A 21,407-nucleotide genomic window follows, 5' to 3' on the forward strand; every position below is an offset into this window, starting at 1 on the left:
AATAAGGCCTTGTGATGGACACAGAGGTGCTCCATGCAGTCCCCCTTGAAGGGGGAGGTTGCCCTGCTGCTGGGAGTACTTGCAACCTCCAGCCTCCAGTTATCAGCCCCTTTCAGGACTTGCCTCAGCTACAGAAAGCTGCCTTCCCAGGGTAACCCACATTGAAGGGCAGATCATAGAGGAGCCCAGTGTCAGAGCTACTCTGACAGGCCATCTTCCTCCAGAGTTTCCTGAGAAGGGCTGCTTAAGACTGTCCCATCTATATTACAGCTCAACTTCTTCCTCTGCCCAGTCCTGTTTCTCCCCTCTCCCTGCCATGGGTGTTAATCTCAGGGCACTGTCTAATAAATATATTGCACACTAAATTTTGTCTCAAAGTCTGCTCCTGAACAACCTAACCTGCAACAGAGATGATGCTGACCTTTGAGGAACTCCCAAGTCTATTGGTAAAAGCACTCAGTAAATTCTAACATTACTGCGGTTACTGATTCCTAACTCAGGTTAAACAAGCGATGGCGCATGTATACCATGATAGGTTATGCAGCCATTAAAATAATGTTCTGGGTGCCATGTATAACACATGATGGCTCCAGAAGTCAGGGAAGAAGGAAAAAAGAAGGGAAGGGAAGAGAAGAGAAAGGGAGGGAACAAGAGGGGAGGGAAGAATTGGACATCAGATAAATCACTTGAGCCCTCTCTCTGCGTGAATTTTTCCCAATCTGTTTCTTTCCACATCTCTTGCTCCTTATCAGTCTTTGGGCCACCTACAGTATGAGCATTACCTGGGCAATTACTGTCTCTCTGAATTTGGCATATGCAAGTTATAGAAACTAAAACTGGACATGGCCCTACACAGGTAAGCACCTATCAGCATCGCTGTGAGCGGTCAGGACTAACAAGTCTTCAACACACAAAAGCAGGAGTAAGGATCAAATTACACAAATCAAATCAAATCAAATCAAAATAAAATCCCTGAGTTTGTATTCCAGTAAAGCCCAGACCTAGGAGGGATCCAGGAAAGCGATGAGTGTGGCTGTCAAGGTGCTTCCATCTGTCAGAGTCACGCATTCCAAAGCAGCAGAAATCAACTGACAGCCTCCGGTTACTCCCCCGCCTCAGCGAGGCAGGGCAGGCAGCGGCAAGCTTAGCCCATGTGAGGTGCCTCCTGCCAATCACAGACCACCCTTCCCTGGTCCTGGAGGTTCAAAGAATTGCAGGAGGGTAGAAAAGCACCCGGGTCGGGTGCAAACTGCGGAGCGGGCCCTACCGTGTGCGCAGAAAGAGGAGGCGCTGTGAGTAGACCGCTTTCCCTCTGCAGGGAATCTCCCGGGCTCAAGGGTTGGGTTGCTCTCCTGGGAGGGAAGCTAGCAGACTGGGAGGGAAAGGGGAAGAAGTTAGATTCTTGATTCATAAAGTCTGTCATTTTTTTCTTTGTAATTTAGGGTATTGTGACTGTCCTGTTCTCTTTTACTTTGAACCGTTGAAATTGCTTTCTTAATACCCTTGATATAAGTCTTGTTCTCATTAAACTTCTGGAGATATTACGCAGCCATCCTGCTTTCAACCTCAGATATCCCCACAGAAAGAACAAGAAAATCCAAGCACCCTGAGAAACCCTATATCTCCTGATTAAATCGCACATAGACAGTCACCCTTGTAGACCCCCAATTTCCTTGTGGAGTCAGAAAAGCAATAGAAAGTTTAACGAAATAGCTCGTGTTATTTCTTAATAATCTGTTCAGGCTAGCAGAGAGAAAGTTTCTTGGTCTTCTTGTCAGAAATCATTTGGTCCTGCCAACCTGTAATGAAATGTGTGAAACAATTTACTCCCAGTTATTCTCTGCAAACACTTCTGCTTAATAAATGTGTCAGTTGAAGTAAGTCAACAAAGTAGCTTTATCTACGCAATGTTATTTTTACATAATTTGTTTTTACTCCTTACCAATTCTTTGCTCCACCATGATCTGCAGGACATAAAGATATTTTTCATTCTGATCACATTTTCACACAAAATACAAATTTAAGTTTCAAATAATGCTAGTATTATTTTATGTTTGCATTTGTTTATAAACCTAAAACTCCACTTCTAACTAGTTTTAAAGATTTTTAAGCCATTTAAGAATTGGTAGCCAGTCACAGTGGCACATGCCTGCAGTTCCAGCTATTCAGGAAGCTGAGGCCACGGGATCAGGAGTTCTAGTCCAGGCTGGGCAACATAGTGAGATCCTGTCTCTAAAAAAAATAAAAATAAATTTTTAAAGAAGTTTTGTTAACTTGAATGTCTTCTTTTAATGAAAGACAACGTTTCTTGAACATTTCTTGCCTGAGTTGCTAAGCACAACAGGAAAGAACTCATTAGGTTTTATAGATATATATACTTTGAGTATAAACAAAATTTAGGTTACATAGTTTTCAGACCCTATGAAGAAGTGGATTTTCTTTTTATTAACCTTCTCAGTGAGGAGAAAAATTTCTTACTTTGCTTTCTGCTCCAACAGATTGTTTTGCTTTCTGCTATAAAATAGTCTTTAAAATCAACTCACCTATTTTTTTTTTTTAACTGCTGGGAAGAATCATAGACTTTTACATCCAAAGGGGACCTTAGACATCATTTAATCAAGGGGAAAAAAAAGAAACTCAGAACTTTTTTTTTCTTTTCTTTTCTTTTCTTTTCTTTTTTGAGACGGAGTCACTCTGACGCCCAGGCTGGAGTGCAGTGGCGTGATCTCTGCTCACTGCAAGCTCCGCCTCCCGGGTAGATGCCATTCTCCTGCCTCAGCCTCCCGAGTAGCTGGGACTACAGGTGTCTGCCACCACGCCCGGCCAATTTTTTGTATTTTTAGTAGAGACGGGGTTTCACCGTGTTAGCCAAGATGATCTCAATCTCCTGACCTCGTGATCCATCCACCTTAGCCTCCCAAAGTGCTGAGATTACAGGCTTGAGCCACCGCACCCGGCCAAAACTCAGAACTTCTTTTTGACTTCTGCTTAACAATCTTAACCAGAGTAAACACCAGTCAGCCTTTAAATATGCTCTGGAATTTGTGCCTGATAGCCATGCAGGCTGCCCACAAACTTGATGGGCCACCATTCACCAACTGGGACAGAGACCACATTGGTGAGGGGGCACCATCATCACACACCGCCCTACCCACCTGCCCCCCGCCCCGCCCCAAGGACTCTCCATAGTACTCCTGCCCTGGAGCTGGGCATCTCTCTGGCAATGCCCACACCTGAGGCCCTCGTGCAACTGAGTGCTCCTGAGCCATTGCTTACAGCTAGTCCCTGATTTCCAATGGGTGGATGACTCCCATCATACTGGGGGCACCAGGAATCAAGAGCAGTGCTGTCCAGTAAAACTTTCTGTGATGAGGGAAATGTTCTAGATAATAGACACTAACCACATGTATCTAGGGAGTGCTTGAGATGTGGTTGGAGCAACTGAGGAACTGATTTTTACTTTTATTTAATTGAATTCATTTGACTTTAAATAACTGCATGCAACTACTAACTACTGTATTAGTCAACACAGGTTTAGAGCTTTAAAGCAAGAAAAACTTATGGGCACTGTGAGCCGTGGGTGACAGCCCTGGGAGAAACCTCCTCTTTTTGTTATTTCCAGGGACTTATCCTACCTTAAGTTGAAGCAGACCAGCAATTGTTGTGACCTACAATCTCCACACCCATCTTTACTCTGAGCCAAGCAAGTGTCTGTTCTTGTGCTGAGTTTCAGGGTCAGGGCTAAGGCAATCGCATATTGTGTTTCTTCGTTTCTTCCTCTCCTATTTTTCCTTTTCTTTTTTTCTCCTTTGTTAATTCAAATTTCTCTAGCATGAACTAAAGTTTGAGGTGTGGTTTGTGTGTTCTCTGGTACAACAAACTTGGGTGAGGAAAAGAGGTAATGAACTTGAAAAAATGATCTCATGCTTACTGGGCGAGTCTCACTTCTTTTTCTTCTGCTTTGCAAATTGGTTTGTTTAGTGAGCAATTGTTTTTAGACCTTTCAATGTGTCTGGAAACATCAACACTACGGGTATGATTAATTTTTATAGGAAAACAAACTGAGTGAAAGCACAATAAAGAAAAAACAAGAAATATAATTCTAGCTTTAAAAAAATCTGCACTCTTTAAAGCAAAGGAACTCCCAGGGTATTGAGCAATTTGAGTAAATCATCATCATACCAGGCCACAGGGCAGTTTTCCCACAGGGCGGGGTGCACAGGGGCTATTCCTTTACATGGAAAATATTTCGAGGTGAGTTGCGTACTTTCAGTCTGGGGCGTTCCATCTCTAACGCGGGCAGTTGCTGCTCTGCCCTCTGCCTTCCACCGCTTTCCACTTGTTAAATGTAACTCATCCCATTGGTTTCCTTCCCACCCCTGCCAGATAAGTAATCCAATATAGTCAGGGAGGCATTGTTTTAGAATAACGTGGGGAGGGTTCAGAAGACCACATATCTAAAACAGTTTCTACATACTGTGGGCTAAAAGAGAAGGCAGGAAAGAGGACACATCATAACATTAGAAGTCAGTATAGCCAGAGAGACAGACCCAAACCCCCAAATCATAAGTTACCAGGTTTGTCTTTTTAGGTTCTACCCTCTCCTTGGGTCTCTTTCCTTCTCATGGTGTCTTCCCTCGCCCTTTGAAAATTAAATAAGAGAAGGGCGCTGATAAATGAGGCATTGACATGGATGGCTCATGAATCTCAATGTGCCTCTTTTATATGAGCTTGCATTTTAATCAGGAATGAAGGAGTGAGTCTCAAATTGTGGCATTCAGAGGTTAGGGTAAACGGTGAGGAAGCCTTTGAATGAAGGAAAAGGATAGAAGGCTTTCTCCCTGCCAGCTTTGTTTATGTGGCTCCCTTTCTGGCTTATCTTGTAGTGAGTCTCATGGGTAGGCTCACAGGTGGGAGGTCAAGAGTTTCTCTTAATTTAAAAAGACGTAAAGGGAAGTGGATCTCCCTACCTTAAAAAGAATAATCATTAGTGACAAACCCAATAGAAGGCTGGGTTAAGAGTTAGGAAACCTGGACTTGAATCTTAACTCTTTTAATAACACATCATGATCGTGAACAAGTCACTTTCTCTCTGTGAGCCTTAAATTTCTCACCTGTACAAAGTCTCCAAGTTTGCAGCCAGAACTGATGTATCATGCTGTGAACAGGCACCTGGCCAATAACTGTCCTAGGATGAATGACACTTTAATGTCTCTCAAATTACATATCTTCTAAGACAAACAAAAACTACCAAAAGTGTAGTCATTGACTTCTAAGTGTGACACCCGTCAATTAATTTAAAAGTTTATAATTTTGCTTTTTAATGCAATTATTTGTTAAATTGGCTTTTTTGATGCACAGCAATCCAATTTTTGTGGCTTCAGAATATCTTATTAAACAAACTGGGGTGAAGAAAAGACGTAACAACGTACCAGACTATATTGCTGTGGCAGAGGCTAGTATGGAAGAAAAGCCATAAACACATATCCACAATGGTTTCAGCTTCCCTGGAGAGCTATTTTCTAAAGGCAGAGAGAGGGATATAGGGAAGGAAGGATAATTCTGGGTAAGAGAAGTTGAGGAGAGAAGAGGTTTTTCAGCTGGGCTTCGGAAGGTGGTAAAGAGTTCGATAGGCAGAAATGGGAGAAGGGATTCCAAAGACAGGGACACCCTAAGCACAGCATGGTGGCATGACCAGGACACCAAAGGGTTGGGGGGGTGGGGCACGCAGTGAAAAATGGCAGGCAGGCCATTTAGAACCTGCATGGGTGCTGCCTTGAATACACACTGAGGAGTTTGTACTTTATCTCTTAGATGGTCCAACCACTCCTCCACTGGCTCAATGGAAAATAAAATAGTTGGGTCTGGCCAAATACTATATAGACTGGTCTTTCAGAAGGGAACAGGAGCAAATCTGGATTCAAAGAAACTGGTCAGCAACAGAGAGTGGGGGGACAAGTGATGAACCTGGCAATAGGAAGTTAAGTAGGAGCTGGTGGCTGGGCTTGTAAGTGCAGAGGGAATGACCGAGGGCTCTCCTTTGAATTTAGGCTACAGGGAACCTTTGAAGGGTTCTAAGCAGGGGGGAGATATAAATTCAGAGCTGTGTTTTAGGACAGTGGATCTCAAGATTGGCTGAGTGGCTGGCACTTGGAAACCATGTTTATCTTTGTAGAATACCAGAAAATTTTGGTCTACTAAATTTAAAATAAGTAAGTAGATCATTTTGGCCTAAATTCATACCAAAAACTAGATTTTAGCATAGACAGGTGGTAGTAGCATCCACAATTTAAGAAAAATGTGTAAGAGGAAAATGTTTAAAATCACAAATTTTTATAGTAATTTTTCCTCAAATTAGGAAATGACTGGAATCATTCAATATTGGCATCAAAACATGTTGTCCCAGTAAATGGAACATCTGTGCTTTGGAGGATCATTTGAGAAACTCTGCTTGAGAAAGTTCACCATGGAAGCACTGTATGGAATGGAAACAGAAAATGTTTAATTCATCTGATCCAGAAGTTAGGGGCTGGCAGTGGGAATTGGTAAAATGGTATCAGGAGACATCAGAAAATGATCATATGTGCTTCTATCAAAAATATACATCAATCCCAATTGGGATGGTGTGTTACTCAAGGTTATTTCAGAGATAGAACCAAAAGGAGATACATAAAGAGAGAGAGAGGCAACGTATGGTGGCTCACGCCTATAATCCCCACACTTTGGAAGGCCAAGTCTTGAGGACATGAGTTCAAGACCAGCCTGGGCAACATGATGAAACCCCTTCTCTACAAAAAATTTAAAAATTAGCCAGACATTGTGCATGCACCTGTGGTCCTAGCTACTTGGGAGGCTGAAGCAGGAGGATCACTTGAGCCTAGGAAGTCAAGGCTGCAGTGAGATATGATTGTGCCACTGCAGTCCCTGGGTGACACACAAAGACCCTGTTGAGAGAGAGAGAGAGAGAGAGGGGGAGAGAGAGAGAGGGAGAGAGAGAGATATATATATATATTAATTCTAAGGAATTAACCTATGTGATGTGATTGTGGGGGCTGACAAGTCCGAAATCTATACAGCAGGTGGGCAACCTGAAAATTTGGGGAAGAGTTGATGTTGCAGTCTTTTTTTTTTTTTTTTTTTTTTTTGAGACGGACTCTCACTCTGTCGCCCAGGCTGGAGTTCAGTGGCGTGATCTTGGTTCACTGCAAGCTCGGCCTCCTGGGTTCACGCCATTCTCCTGCCTCAGCCTCCCAAGTAGCTGGGACTACAGGCGCCTGCCACCACGCCCGGCTAATTTTTTGTATTTTTGGTAGAGTCGGGGTTTCACCGTGTTAGCCAGGATGGTCTCCATCTCCTGACCTCATGATCCACCCGCCTCGGCCTCCCAGAGTGCGGTGATTACAGGCGTGAGCCACCACGCCCGGCTTTTTTTTTTTTTTTTTTTTTTTTTTTGAGACGAGTGCAATGACGCAATCTCGGCTCACGGCAAACTCCGCCTCGCCCGTTCAAGCGATTCTCCTGCCTCAGCCTCCTGAGTAGCTGGGATTACAGGCATGCGCCACCACCCCCAGCTAATTTTGTATTTTTAGTAGAGACGAGGTTTCTCCGTGTTGGTCAGGCTGGTCTCGAACTACCAACCTCAGGTGATCTGCCCACCTCAGCCTCCCAAAGTGCTGGGATTACAGGCGTGAGCCACCGCGCTTGGCCTGATGTTGCAGACTTAAACCTAAAATCTGCATACTGAAAACTTAGAGTTTCTCTGTTACAGTCCTCTTAGGGCAGAAATGCTGCTTCTTCAGGAAACATCAGTTTTTGCTCTTAAGGTTTTCAGCTGATTGGAGGAGGCCAGCCACATTATGGAGGGTAATCTGCTTTACTGCTTTACTCAAAGTCTACTGATTTAAATGTTAATCACATCTAAAGAATATCTTCACAGCAATATCTAGACTGATATCTGACCAAACACCATATCCCAGCCAATCCCACCATATCCCAGCAATATCTAGACTGATACTGACCAAACACCATATCCCAGCCAAGTTGACATACAAAATTAACCAGCGCAAGGTGTTCATTACAATACTTCTTTATCAGGCAGGCAGAGACAAAACTCAAGAAGTTATTAACAAAGGCAAAACTACTACCAAGCCCTAGAGAACACCACAGTTTATATTCTGTGTATAGAGAAGTCACCATTTGTCCTTCCTTTTGTTCTTTCTCCATGCCTATCCTCTATGGAAAGGTCAACAAATTCATAATGTCTTTTTTTTTTTAATATCCATTAGTGTGGAACTGTGTCAAAGCTTTTCTTTTTTAACCTAAAAAAAAAAGTGCATTACTCTACCCCTATGCACAGGCATTTATTAATCTTCAAAGAACCCTAAACATCAGCCAGGCCTGATCTTTTCCTTTTGTAGAAATTATGTCACCTTTCCTCTAAGTGTGCCAGGAAAGCAGCTCTTCCTAAAGATCCATCCAGCTAATGTATTATAAAAGTAAACTCACTTGTCTCAGTTTTCCAGGACTTTTCTAGACGTCTTCCATTGAATGAGGGACAGGGGGAAGTCTCTGACACAGACTTTGTAAGGTCAGCTAACACGTTGTGACCAGTTTTTCAACATCACTTTTGAGTGTCCTCTTACTTCTTGGGTAACTGTCTTCTGAGCTCAGTAATTTGCCTATTTCTTTCTTTTCCTTTAGCTCTAGAATAGTAGTTTACAATCGTTCTGGGGCTAGCTATGTGTTTAGGAGGTTTAGAGCTGGTGAGAAGATGCTCTGTGAGCCCAGGATTCCTACTCTCGTTTCAGCCAGAGAAGTACCATTCTGATCTGATTTCATATATTAGAGTTCCCTACTGAAATCATATTTCCCTATTTCCTTTGAAAATGTTGCTCTGTATCAAAAAAATAATAATAATAAACCACTGGTTTTAGTTACCTTCACCAACCACTGGGCTATTAGCTCTAGTCTGTCTCCTTTATAAGACAAAAATAAGCAAAATTAGTATTGGGTAACTAATATTGTATTAAAACTTCACATATATTCTCATTTAATTTTCATAGTAACCCTTGAAGTTAAGTATTACTATACTCATTTGAAGATAAAGCTCGAGAAGATTAAGTAACTTCTTGGGGTCACAAAACTAGTAAGTGGTAGAGCTAAGATTCAAACCCAGGTCTATCCAAAGCCCACATTCGTTCCACTTCACCATATTCTCTAACTTGCTCTTCAACAAAGCTCTAGGCAAATTACTAATCTGCACACTCATTTATTCAAATAAACATTATTTATTTACTTTATCCTTTTATTTAGCAAAACAATTGAGTGCGCCTACTATATGTCAGGTACTATGCCACTTTGGACCTAGAAAGACAAATAAAACAGGGTCCCAAATGCCTCCTCCTACTTTGGAGACTCTTGGAATAAAGTGCAGGATGCCCTTCACAGGTTGGCAATGGGAGGAAAGAATGCAAAAGGGCAGCAGAGCAGAATCCTCTCTGAGTAATGTCTGTGTCAGGGAGAGAGTGGCCCCAGGACAAGGACAACCTCAGGGGCCATCTCTGTATCACCTTGCAGTGTGGGGCAGAGGCCTTAGAGCTGGCCAAAGGCAGAGGGATGAGGCCCAATGGCGAGTGTTAACTGTTCAGGAATGCTAATGGCATGCAAGGCGGGCCCCTCCCATGTGGATGTGCAGCTTGGTACCTGACTCTGGCCGCACCCCAAGCACAACTAGGAAGTGTTTTTCCTTTTCTCTCATGAATTCATCTATGGAAAATAAAAAGAAGTACAAATGGGTATCTTTGTGTAAGCCCTCCCAGTCCTTCCAGCAGAGCAGCCCCTGTGCAGTGAACAGAGGGAAGGTGGAAGGAAGGCTGCTTCTCCTCAATCTAAGAGCCCTTGGCTGTGAGACCAGTCACTGTTAAAACCTCCCTTCTATCCCCCTGGGGTCACTGATATATAAAACAAAATCATAACCCAATACCCTGCCCTTCCTAAATATCCTCTGGTTATAATTAATAGTTTCTTATATGTGTAAACAATCTTAGTGCTTACCTATTACTTTTGTATCTTTTATCTCATTTAGTGATCACAGCAACTCCATCTAACAAGTTATTGTCTACTAATTTTATAAATGAGGAAGTAGATACTAAGGAAAACATTGTCCAACTTTACACAGTAATGATAATGACAGCACAAAGCTGGGACTTGAACTCTGGCATTCTGATGCCAAGTCCAGTGTGGTCACCATTATACTACAGATATTAGACTGTGCTGTGAGCCACTGGAAGCCTACACTTGGCTCCCTCTTGACATCTGTGGCCATTTGGGGGATGCAGCAAATGTTTTAGGTCCTCTGGACACCAACCTAGTCTAAAATACAAGTGGCCAAGTAGAAGCTATGAAATGCTAACCTCTCATTGACTTGCACATTGCACATTTTACTTCTAAGAATTCTGGTCTTGGGGGTAGGTGGATGAGCTGTAGATTTTTGATACATCCAGACAGGTTTTCTGGAAAAGCATGTGGGTACAGCACTGAGTTTGGGGGAAATATGCAAATATGAGCATCATGTCTAGGGGCTAAAGAGACAAGAAGCTGGAGATGTAAGTGAAGAAAAGCCTAGTGTTTCTGACCTTTGCAAAGGTAGAGTCTCCTGAGCAGGGAAATGTGTCTGTTCTCTCCACTCCAGGTGTTTCTATTTCTACTGAAAGCATTTGCTATGTAGCAAGACTTTATAAACTGTAGAGTGTTTAGCAAATGATCTGGCGCCAGGCAGACCTGTGTTTCAGTCTCAGCTTCTGCACTTTTTAGCAATGTGGCCTTGGGCAAATTAATCTCTCCAAGCTTCCCTTTTATTTATTTATTTATTTTTTTTGGAGATGGAGTTTTGCTCTGTTGCCCAGTGCAGTGGCCCAATCATGGCTCACCACAACCTCCACCTCCCAGGTTCAAGCGATTCTCCTGACTCAGCCTCCCAAGTAGCTGGGATTACAGGCACCTGCCACCATGCTCGGCTAATTTTTGTATTTTTAGTAGAGATGGGGTTTTGCCATGTTGGCCAGGCTGGTCTCGAACTCCTCACCTCAGGTGATCTGCCCACCTCAGCCTCCCAAAGTACTGGGATTACAGGCATGAACCACCATGCCCGGCCCCTTTTCTTTATACAAACAATGGCAAGACAACAGCTTCTCCCCCTAGATCCTTCAGAAGAAACATAGCCCTGATTTTAGCCTGGTGAGACTCATTTTAGACCTCTGCCCTCCAGAACTGTAAGATACATTTCTGTTATTTTAAGCCACGAAGTTCGTGGTAATTTGTTTCAGCAGCAATAGGAAATGCAGACCTGAAATACCCATCTCTCAGGTCTGTTGAGAAGATGAATATCAAATGCCTAACATAGTGCCCAGAGCATTGTAAGTGCCCAATAAATGGCAGTTTTCATCACTATTTCCTTATCTTGGAAGACAGGAGTAGCTAAATTATCATGTGCCATTGATACCAAAGGCCTAAGGGAGAAGAAGAGAATGCATAGTGAAAAAGGAGAACATTTTAGTGGCCAGAAAATTCAGAATATCTTGCCTACTGATATATCACCACCTTCCAATAACCAACCCGCAGCTGGGCTGCCTCCCTGGCATTTTCTGTCATGTCCTTGCCTAGGTTTCTTCAATTTATGCTTTTCTTTTTGCTCAGAGCAAGTTTCTACCTTCCTTCTTTTCTCCCACTTTTATCTGCGTTTTCCACCCTAATTGTGACTCCTGCAATTCTCCCATAGAATATTCATTTGCTCTTTCCCCTTTGTCTAAACTCTGTGTGGCAGAGTCATCTCTGGAAAAGTCTGTATGTCACGGGGCATAATTGGGTCACCCAGGCCACCTCCCTTGATCGGGGCCCCTGCAGTTCCTTTCTGGACCAATAAAGCCCCTCAGCGGTGCCTCTGTCTTTCTCCACAGCCCTCCTTGTCCCCTTGATGTGCACGGTCATTTTTCCTTTGAACCCACGCTGTAATTGCACTTTAAACTCCTTGAGGCCAGGCGCAGTGGCTCACGCCTGTAATCCCAGCACTTTAGGAGGCCAAGGCAGGAAGATCACAAGGTCAGGAGTTCGAGACCAGCCTGGCCAATATGGTGAAACCCCATCTCTACTAAAAATACCAAAAAAAAAAAAGCCAGGTGTGGCGGTGGGCACCTGTAGTCCCAGCTACTAGGGAGGCTGAAGCAGGACAATAGCTTGAACCTGAGAGGCAGAGGTTGCAGTGAGCCAAGATCGTGCCACTGCACTGCAGCCTGGGCAACAGAGCAAGACTCTGTCTCAAATAATAATAATAATAATAATAATAAAAATAAACTTCTTGAAAGAAGAAATTGTCTTATTTCACACAGTACATAATCAGTACGAGTTGATATCGGTGCTGAATTTGGCCTCTACTGATTTCTGCCCTTTCCTCTCTATGCTTCTGTTATCTGAACTCCTACCTTTCACAGTCTATTTACTTTTGTCTCTAGTTTAGATACTAACACAACTGGTCAGGAATAATGTCTGTACATACCAGTAATGAACTTTACAATGTGACTCAACCAGCTACATGAGTAAGTTTCCCCCTTGGGGGGGTTTGTGCAGTCTAACACGCAACAATAACTGGAAAGAATGAATGAAATTTCTAAGCAGAAAGAAATGAATGGCATTTCTAAGCAGAAACTACACAGAGACGCAGTGGCCCAGATTCTTCCATTTCTCCAGCAAACATGAATTGAGTACCCACTGTGTGCCAAATTCTGAGCTAAAAATGCTCATAAATTTTAACTGAACTTGTCACAGCTACCCAGGTAAACAGATAAAGGAAAACATTTAGAGATGTCTAAACTTACTTGGAAGGTTGTTAATACTTACAGTGTAACAATGAGGTTAAAATTTAGCAAGGCTTGAGACAAATAGAAGGTTTGCCTCCCACTGCTACCCTACATAACTAGGACTTTGGCCAAATTGACTGGTTTGCTATCTTGTGGGCACCTTGCTCTTCTGTCTCTACTCCCTAACTTTTCCTTTCTCTTTACCTGGAATGTCACCCACCCCCACCTCACTCCCACACATATCCACCTCTACTCTACATATCAAACCATACACATCCTGCAAGACTTACGTCTTCCCGCCTCAGGACTCTCACAATATTTCATCTCACTACATGTAGTATAATTGTGTGGGAATGCATCTTAGTTTCCCTACTAACGCAAAAAATCCTAGAATACAATAATCTCCCTTACATATCTTTGTATGCCTCAGAATGCATATTGAACCATTTAATACATTTTTTATTTACAGCAGGAATGCATGAATTGATTAATTAAATGTTGAGAGCTGTAGATGGCTTTTCTCAAGGTGCTTCAAGTGCAGAAGCCCAAGTGATTGACCCACACACTTACCTTTGTGTTCCTTCCAGAAAATCCTCAGGGAGGTGAAAGACCCATGTTCAGCTGTGTATGGCACCAAAGTCTATACATAGTTTCTGGGAGTCACTGTGGGCTGTGGGGAAGCACGTGGACTCTGGAGTCACACACACCAAGGTCTCTAGCCTAGCTCTGCCACTTACTGGTTGTGTGACCCCAGGGAACTTAATTTACAAATTTAAGCTTTAGTTTCCTCATCTGCAAAATGGAGCCTCCTTGCCTTTCTTCTTTTTCTACCGAACTGGGTTATGAGAATTAGATGCGTGCATGCAAAGCACCTGGTAGAGTGGCACACACCTGGCAGAAGGAAGTAAATTCTAGTCCCCGTTTTCACTTACCCTCATATACAACGGGGCACTTTTTTATTTGCCAACTATTTCTTTGAAGATAATAAAAGAGTCAGAAAATGATAGTTTTTAAAAGCACCCTACAGTCCACATGGGAACCAACCACTACCTCTGGCCATGAGTTTACCCTTTGGGTTTCCATTTGTCATAGCCAAAGGCAGTGAGGGCTATGCCAGGGACCCTCAGTGTGTTTGGCCCTGCCCAATCACCATCTCAGGTCTACCCCTTGTGCATTCCACCTTGCAGGGCTCAGTCCACCACTCAGAAGGATGCATTCTGCACACTCCTTGCCTGAAAGAACTCCTGAAAGGCACTGACCAGGCTCTGGAAGGCTATATTCTTTTCCTTCTTTATAAAAGTTATGTGATTACTAAGCTCAATAACCAAATGTCCTTCATCGCTAAAAGATTATATGGCTTTGGTTTGGATGCTTTGGGAACAAGGAGGCAATACGCAATGGCTTGGTTTACTCATGTTACAGAAACTGTAGCAGTTATTTGGTAATGCTTTCAACAGTGCCTTCAGCTTGTGGGAAATCCTGAAGATGGCCAAAGACAACTCAACTGTTCGTTGCTTCCAGGGCCTGCTGATTTTTGGAAATGTGATTATTGGTGTAAGTAATGATTATTTTCCAGGAAATTCTGCTCTTCCTGTAATCATAATTCTAGATGAATCAAAAGTAAGAGTTTAAAGGAAAATAATGCTGTGATTACTGGCTTCCTATATTTTTGCTTCATTTTAAGAAATGTGTTAGTAAATATGCTAGCTAGAATTTAACTGTATGTCAAAAGATCATGGTTGAAAAAGTAGATATTTTCCTCCCAACTTTAAAATATAAGTATCTAAAAGGAGTCATGTCAACCATAGTCAGTGTCTAAACACTCTGACTACGAACACACTTCACTGTTTCTTTTCTATGTCACCTTGGTTTGATTTCCATGGGACTCTGCTGTTAAGGTTTTTTGGGACAGATGCTTGCATCTTGTTCTCCTCATACAGAGGCTAGTACCAGGGTGTAAGAATAATACAGAGGCCATACTGTGTGGGTCTGGTGGCATAGAAGAACATTTGTTTTGGAGTCCAGAGCTCTTGGCCCAGCTCTCCCTCTGACTCCCCATATGACTCTGGCCATCACCTTTCAAGGCTGAGATTCCTCATCTATAAAATGTGGGTGTTGGCAAAGATAAGCAGCAAGGTTCCTCTCAGCTGTCATTGATAAATATGACCAGGACCAGCTCAAATATTACAACCCAGAAATGTGGGTCATGACATGGGGGCAGGGGGAGATCATTCTCATACCAGAAAGCATTGTTTGAGTGATTCATGCCCCAAGGACATTGTGGATGGTCTGAAATTGTGTGGGTCTGTTTCTAAATAGACAGAATAACATGTGAAGGGATGTATGCAACCAGTTAGTAGGATAGAAGTAGTTGTTTGATTTCCTGGCAATGGGGAGTTTAGATTAGTTGCATAAAGCCTGTGCAGGAAAGGGAGCCAGTCACTCTTACCTTCCCCACCCTCCACCCCCTTTCCCAAAGCTGCACTCCTGATGGAGCCCACCTTTCATTTGCCCCCAGTGTTGCGGCATTGCCCTGACTGCGGAGTGCATCTTCTTTGTATCTGACCAACACAGCCTCTACCCACTGCTTGAAGCCACCGACAACGATGACATCTATGGGGCTGCCTGGATCGGCATATTTGTGGGCATCTGCCTCTTCTGCCTGTCTGTTCTAGGCATTGTAGGCATCATGAAGTCCAGCAGGAAAATTCTTCTGGCGGTAAGACCTCAAAATTCTCTGGAGTTGTCTCCCTGAGCCAATTGTAATGGATTATTTCTTCTTCACTGAGCAATGCTTTGGTTTTCAGTGGGGGAGCAGGAAGTACCAGATAAGGGGTGAGGAGGGGAAGACTTTCCCTGCAGTGAAATGGTCCACATGGAGGCAGAGATGCCCTCCACTATTGCAAGCCCAGAAGGCTCCAGTACAGAGAAGCCAAAGGGGAGACACCTGGGGGTGACCTAATGAGTATTTTCCATATTGTGCCTCTACAGCTGGTGTCTGCATACACCCAGTAGGTACAGCTAGGAGCTATATAGGCCAAAGGAGAGACACAGTGAGAATTCATTCATTAGATTTTTTTCTCTTGGCAATAAGTTGTTTAAAACATTTTGATATTAATTAGGCATTAATATATTAGGATATAAAATACAAAATATGCACACATTTTTAAAAGAAAGTATGAGCTTTCAAAGATTTTTGAGCTCAAGATTGATGATTCTGTATCATAGCCTATACTCCCCACATTATCATCCAATCTGCTTTTCAGGGACCCCAGAAAACCTTGATAAGCACCACTGTAGAGTGAGCCTTCAGCTCATACCTGCCTGTGGGGGCTTTAACTCTGTACATCAAGGAGAGGCTTCTGCCCCAAACCACAGACAGCAAGACCATGCCCTGCCTTTGCAGATGAAAGCAAATTTGCAGGCAGCAGAGCTGAGAAACCTGTTTCAGACATGGACCCCTACTTTCTGCCCTAATACTTAGGGCAGCAGTTTCACACTATTATGGAACACGCCTCCAATCCCCCACCCCTGAAATAACCCTTTTATTCAAATGCTGCAGGACCTCAGTTCCCCCTTTATAGAATGAGTCCAGCAATGTAAGGTGCTTGTTAGTTTACTCTTCCTTTTAACTAACCACTGTCCTGGTTCCAACGGATTACAGAACATTTACATTCTCTGGTTCCTTAGTGTGCGTAAGTTCCAGGGCAAAAGTACCCACTTTTGGTGGGTGGGGAAAGGAATACAGGAAAAAGGGAGAGGAGACACAGGTGTTCCTAAAGACAAATTCACTTGCATCCCAGCCTCACTTTGGGCCAGCCATGTGCATGCCTGACAACCAGGAGAACTGAGCTGGGGAGGCAAAGGGGCTAAAGGAGGAAACACCTCACTGCATACCTCCTTTCTGGAGCGTCTTTACCAGGAGCCAGCAAAGCTCTTGGCAAGGAGCAAGGCAGCAGCTAACACAGGAAAAAAATGTTCTGGGGCCTCTGAAGGTGCTCCTGCTGTTGACTGTAGCCAGAGCTTTATTCTGGGCTGAGTAGTGAGGGCAACAGAGGGTCCTGCTCGGAGAGCCTCCCATACCCAAAGAGGACGACAGTTTTCCCTGCCTACCCTGCTGACACTGACCACAGTGCCCCTTCTCCCAAGAGTGTGTGCAAGGCTGGGGAAGGCAAAGCTGGAACTCTTGCAAACAGTCCCCATCCCAGATTCAGAGGTCATTTGCTGTTCAGATATTTTCCAGCCAGAAATAGCATCACTGTCATGTGGAGGCATCATGTGCACATGCACCCATGTGCCCACGCGCCCATGTGCCCATGCTCACGCACACACACCACCACTACCACACACAGCAAATGCCATTTCACTCAACTGAACCAATGTACTTTGAGTGTGGGTGCGTGTGAAAGAACACCCACAAATGCTGTGCACTTGGAGCCTGCCTCTCCTCTGATGAGACTGGATGCTTGTTAGGAAGGACCCTAGATGTTCAACATTATCCAGTTCATCTTTTTCTGAACTCTGTGATTCTAAATTTTCAGCAAATTGTAAAGAAAATTTCTCCAAAATTCCAAAATTAAAGGGGATTTATGAGGCCCTATACTGTATGTGATACACTAAGACTCTCTTGCCACTCACTGAGCATGCACATGCATGTAAATGCACACATGTAAATGAGCATGTAAATGCTCACATGTGTGTGTGCACACATACACACCAGTTCATTCTCTTGTACTTGTTTTTCCCAGTTAAAATAGAAACTCAGGAAACTGGACTGAGGAAGGTCTGTATTCAATGGCTATTTGTTCTCTGGAGAAAAGGAGAGAATTGAGCTGACTAGCACCAAGCCCCAATCCAAGCCACTGGTCAATGAGGGTTTGTTGAATAACTACATGAATGATTACATGATTATATGATAAATTTGCTGAAAAAACATAATTATTTGGGCAAGTCGCTCTTTGATGGGTAAATGTAATTCTTTTATCTCATTTATTTCCCTTCCAGTATTTCATTCTGATGTTTATAGTATATGCCTTTGAAGTGGCATCTTGTATCACAGCAGCAACACAACGAGACTTTGTGAGTACAACCTCAAAAAGCAAAATAATATGAATTATCATTATTATAACAACCAACATGTATTAACCCCTTACTATGCGCCCAGGCAATCCAATATGCACAGTAATAATACATATATCATTTTACTTAATCCTCATAAATCTATGAAATAGGCATTATCACTCTGGTCATTTGAGAAAGGAAAAAAAATGAGACAGAAAGGTAAAATGACTTGTCTAAAGTGACATAGTTGGCAACTGAAAGAGCAAGAATTCTGAACCCAGATGGCCTGACTCCCAGGGCCCAAGTTTGTAATCCCCTGTGGGTTTCACCACTCTGCCATGGCCATGGGCCTTCCAATGGGAGGATCTCTGTTCTACCTCAGCTAAGACTTGCTCTCAATTCTACATCTTTCTTTCTCTCCCATTCTCTGTTTCCCTAGCCTAAGCCACCCTACAGTATGTGTTCCCCTGGCCTCATAGTGATTTCTTTTAAGATGAGAGTCTCTTCTCTGCATGGGGACTTATGCCAACCTCAGCCAGCTGTACTTGGTGCCTCTGAGTACAGTTTTGCTCCAGGAGAGAATGTTCAGTGTCACCAGGAAAAGACAGAGAAGAATATTTTCCTCTCCTTGAAAATTAGCGTGCTAACTCTCCCTCTTGTGTTGCCTCTTCCTACTATAGTTCACACCCAACCTCTTCCTGAAGCAGATGCTAGAGAGGTACCAAAACAACAGCCCTCCAAACAATGATGACCAGTGGAAAAACAATGGAGTCACCAAAACCTGGGACAGGCTCATGCTCCAGGTAAGACCTGTGGTCTTGGGGAGATGCCATTTTTATTTACTGGTGGGAGTGGGTGTCATACACATGACTCAGTGGGACCCTATATTTTATTTCAAGCCATGATGATTAGCTTACATTTGTTGGAATGATTTTGTCAAGAAACTTAGGTTAATCATATACTCTCCCTCTTAGAACTCAGGTATCATTTACATTAAAAGAAAAATATTTTCTCTACCCACAGTGAACTCGAGTGGTAATTACTGCCTGTTTTGCCTTTTGGGTACCTCTTCACAACTCCTGTAAGCTAGTCTTGCCAAGGACCAGGCACTATATCTTGATTTGATCACCCAATTTTCTCCAACTGGCAATCATAGTTTATGTCCATGTTTATCTCCAATGCCATCGAAAGTCCAAGTCTTCCAGAATATCCATCATCACCCCCACATTGCCCTCTGTATGCAAATTGTTATCCTCTACATAACTACCAATGTGACCCAGCTTTCTTACTGGCCCCTGCTCCTACTCCACACCCCACCACCAACTTTTTACAGTCTGTCATCAGCAAACTCCCTTATAGCCACCACTCCTTCTATGAACTCTTTACTATCTTTTTCTTGCTTCATTGGAAATTTGGCTATCTCCTGGGAGTGCTACCAGCCCTTCATTTTCCTCCCATATCCATGTACCATAGGACCTGGAAATTGGCTAGGTGTCCTTCTTGCTCCCCTTGGCTGCCATACTATTTGCTTCCTTGATCTACATCACCCCTTATCCCTCCTTGCCATTACTTACCAGCCTCCCTACCCTCAGTCGTTCTCCTGCCTTCATTAGGGATTTCAATATCTCACTTACTGTCTACCTCTTCAGTCATACTCCTGATATCCCACCTAGAAACTTCAGCAGCCACATGGATGACTCAGCAACATTTAGTCTCACAATTCCTTGTCCTACCCCATTCCAAAGATTTTGTCTTTCTCCCCACCTCCACCCTCTTCCATGACCATAGTCAGCATGCCATCACCAGTAACTGTGCCACTAAGAACATTCCATTCTCTGACCATTAATTTCTATCATTTCTTTCATTTATTCTAATATCTCAATTCTAATAATTTTATTCCACTAGGACCTCCAATTAATTGACCACTTTTTAACTTTCTATCACCCCTTTCATGTTTTCTCTTTCCTCTTTGCCTAACCCATATTCAGGTCCAGCCCCATAGCCAGTCCTTCCCTACCCTTCTCTGTTGGTCACTCTTTCCTAACCAAGCCCACCGAGTAGAATACAGCTTTTTGCTCACTCTTCGTTTATGCTCTAAGAGCTAAACATTGCTGAGAAAAGTCACACAACCATGATCATTTCAATTTAAACTTGTGACCACAGAGCTCAAATGGGCACACAACATTTCCTAGTATATTTTCCCAGAAAATTCACTTGTCACTATTTCACATGTTCTTCCTTCATGCCTGCCACACCTCTTCTCACCCTCCCTCTCAGTTGATGACCCGACCTCATATGTTTTGAAGAATATAGAAGAAATTAGACAAGAACCACCTCATCTTTCTACCACCAAATCTACATTGATCTACACCTGTGCACTTTGCCTTCTCTCTTGTTATCTCACACAGGCTGTCCTTTGTCCAGCTCTTTTGATTCTGTTCTGCATTCCATCTCCTTTGCCCCAACAGTCTTCCCTGCTCTGATCTGCCTCATCAGTTTCTCCCTTTCAACAGCCTACATGGACACCTTAAATTGTCTATCTTATAAAAAGACTCCCTTGTCCAACATTCACCCACTATTCTGTTCTACTACTGTTTTGTTTTATTCCACAGCAAATCTCAGAAGAGACGCCTACACTTGTGGTCCCCATTTTCATCCCTCTCATCTGCTTTCATCCAACTACAGTTGGCCTCTGGCCTCACCACTCAACAAAAACAACCCTGGCCATTATTACCAATTACCTCCATCCTGCCAAATCCAATGGCCAAGTCTCTGTCCTCATCTTCTTTGACATCTTATCAGCATTTGTCTCACTGACTACTCCTGCTTAGTCTCCTCTGCTGGATTGTCACTCTTTACCCAAATCTGAAGCTTGGAGTGCTACAAAGCTCAATTTTGGACCCTTAAATCTTCTCTGTGCCCACTAAATCCTAGTTTGAAATAAGCCTGGCTTAGACTTAACCATTTTTCCCAGAATGCAGAATAATTATTTTTCTTGGTTAGATATTTCCCATAATATAATGACAAAATTGTATATCCTTTAAAGATGGTTGGTTTATCATCAAGTTTACTTGAATACATTCATTCTAAAAGTTCCAAGATACCCATGGTTTTAACTTCCTCCCTTTTGAAGGATTTTAGCAGAATTGATAATAAAGAAGGAAAGCTATATGAATTGTGTTTTGTCCTCTATTCTCAATTCTATCCAGAGTGTAAGGGATGTATTAATTGGTCTCCCTTCTCTATGTGGAGACATAGCTCTGTGTCACCAGGTTATTTTTTTCACTTTATTTTCTCCCATTATAAAAATAATACCTAATTACTCTAAAAAATGTTTAAATGTATAGAAAAGCAAAACAAGAACAATTACTCATAACTTCACCACTAAAATTTTTAATTTTATGATTCTCAATTTGCTTTTATATAATCTTTAATTTTATGATTCTCAATTTGCTCTGATATATCAGAATAATTATTCCTCTCTCACATTGTTAT

General features: G+C 42.8%; 1 protein-coding gene across 2 annotated transcripts in view; it reads left to right on the forward strand.

Annotated features, from left to right (window-relative positions):
• The first annotated feature begins 1,066 nt into the window (after positions 1–1,066).
• The window catches only part of UPK1B (uroplakin 1B), a 31,400-nt gene continuing 11,059 nt past the window's right edge, over positions 1,067–21,407 (forward strand). Inside the window, exons 1-5 of one of the 2 annotated variants that reach the window (XM_008950441.5) lie at positions 1,067–1,292; positions 14,309–14,405; positions 15,370–15,570; positions 17,856–17,930; positions 18,593–18,715. In XM_008950441.5, the coding sequence (XP_008948689.2) occupies positions 14,337–14,405; positions 15,370–15,570; positions 17,856–17,930; positions 18,593–18,715 (468 nt within the window). In that variant the 5' untranslated portion in view covers positions 1,067–1,292; positions 14,309–14,336. The remainder of the gene's footprint in view (positions 1,293–14,308; positions 14,406–15,369; positions 15,571–17,855; positions 17,931–18,592; positions 18,716–21,407) is intronic. The other variant, XM_003825136.6, reaches the window with a different exon arrangement.

Source organism: Pan paniscus, chromosome 2 (assembly GCF_029289425.2).
Source record: "Pan paniscus chromosome 2, NHGRI_mPanPan1-v2.0_pri, whole genome shotgun sequence".
Lineage (NCBI taxonomy): Eukaryota > Metazoa > Chordata > Mammalia > Primates > Hominidae > Pan > Pan paniscus.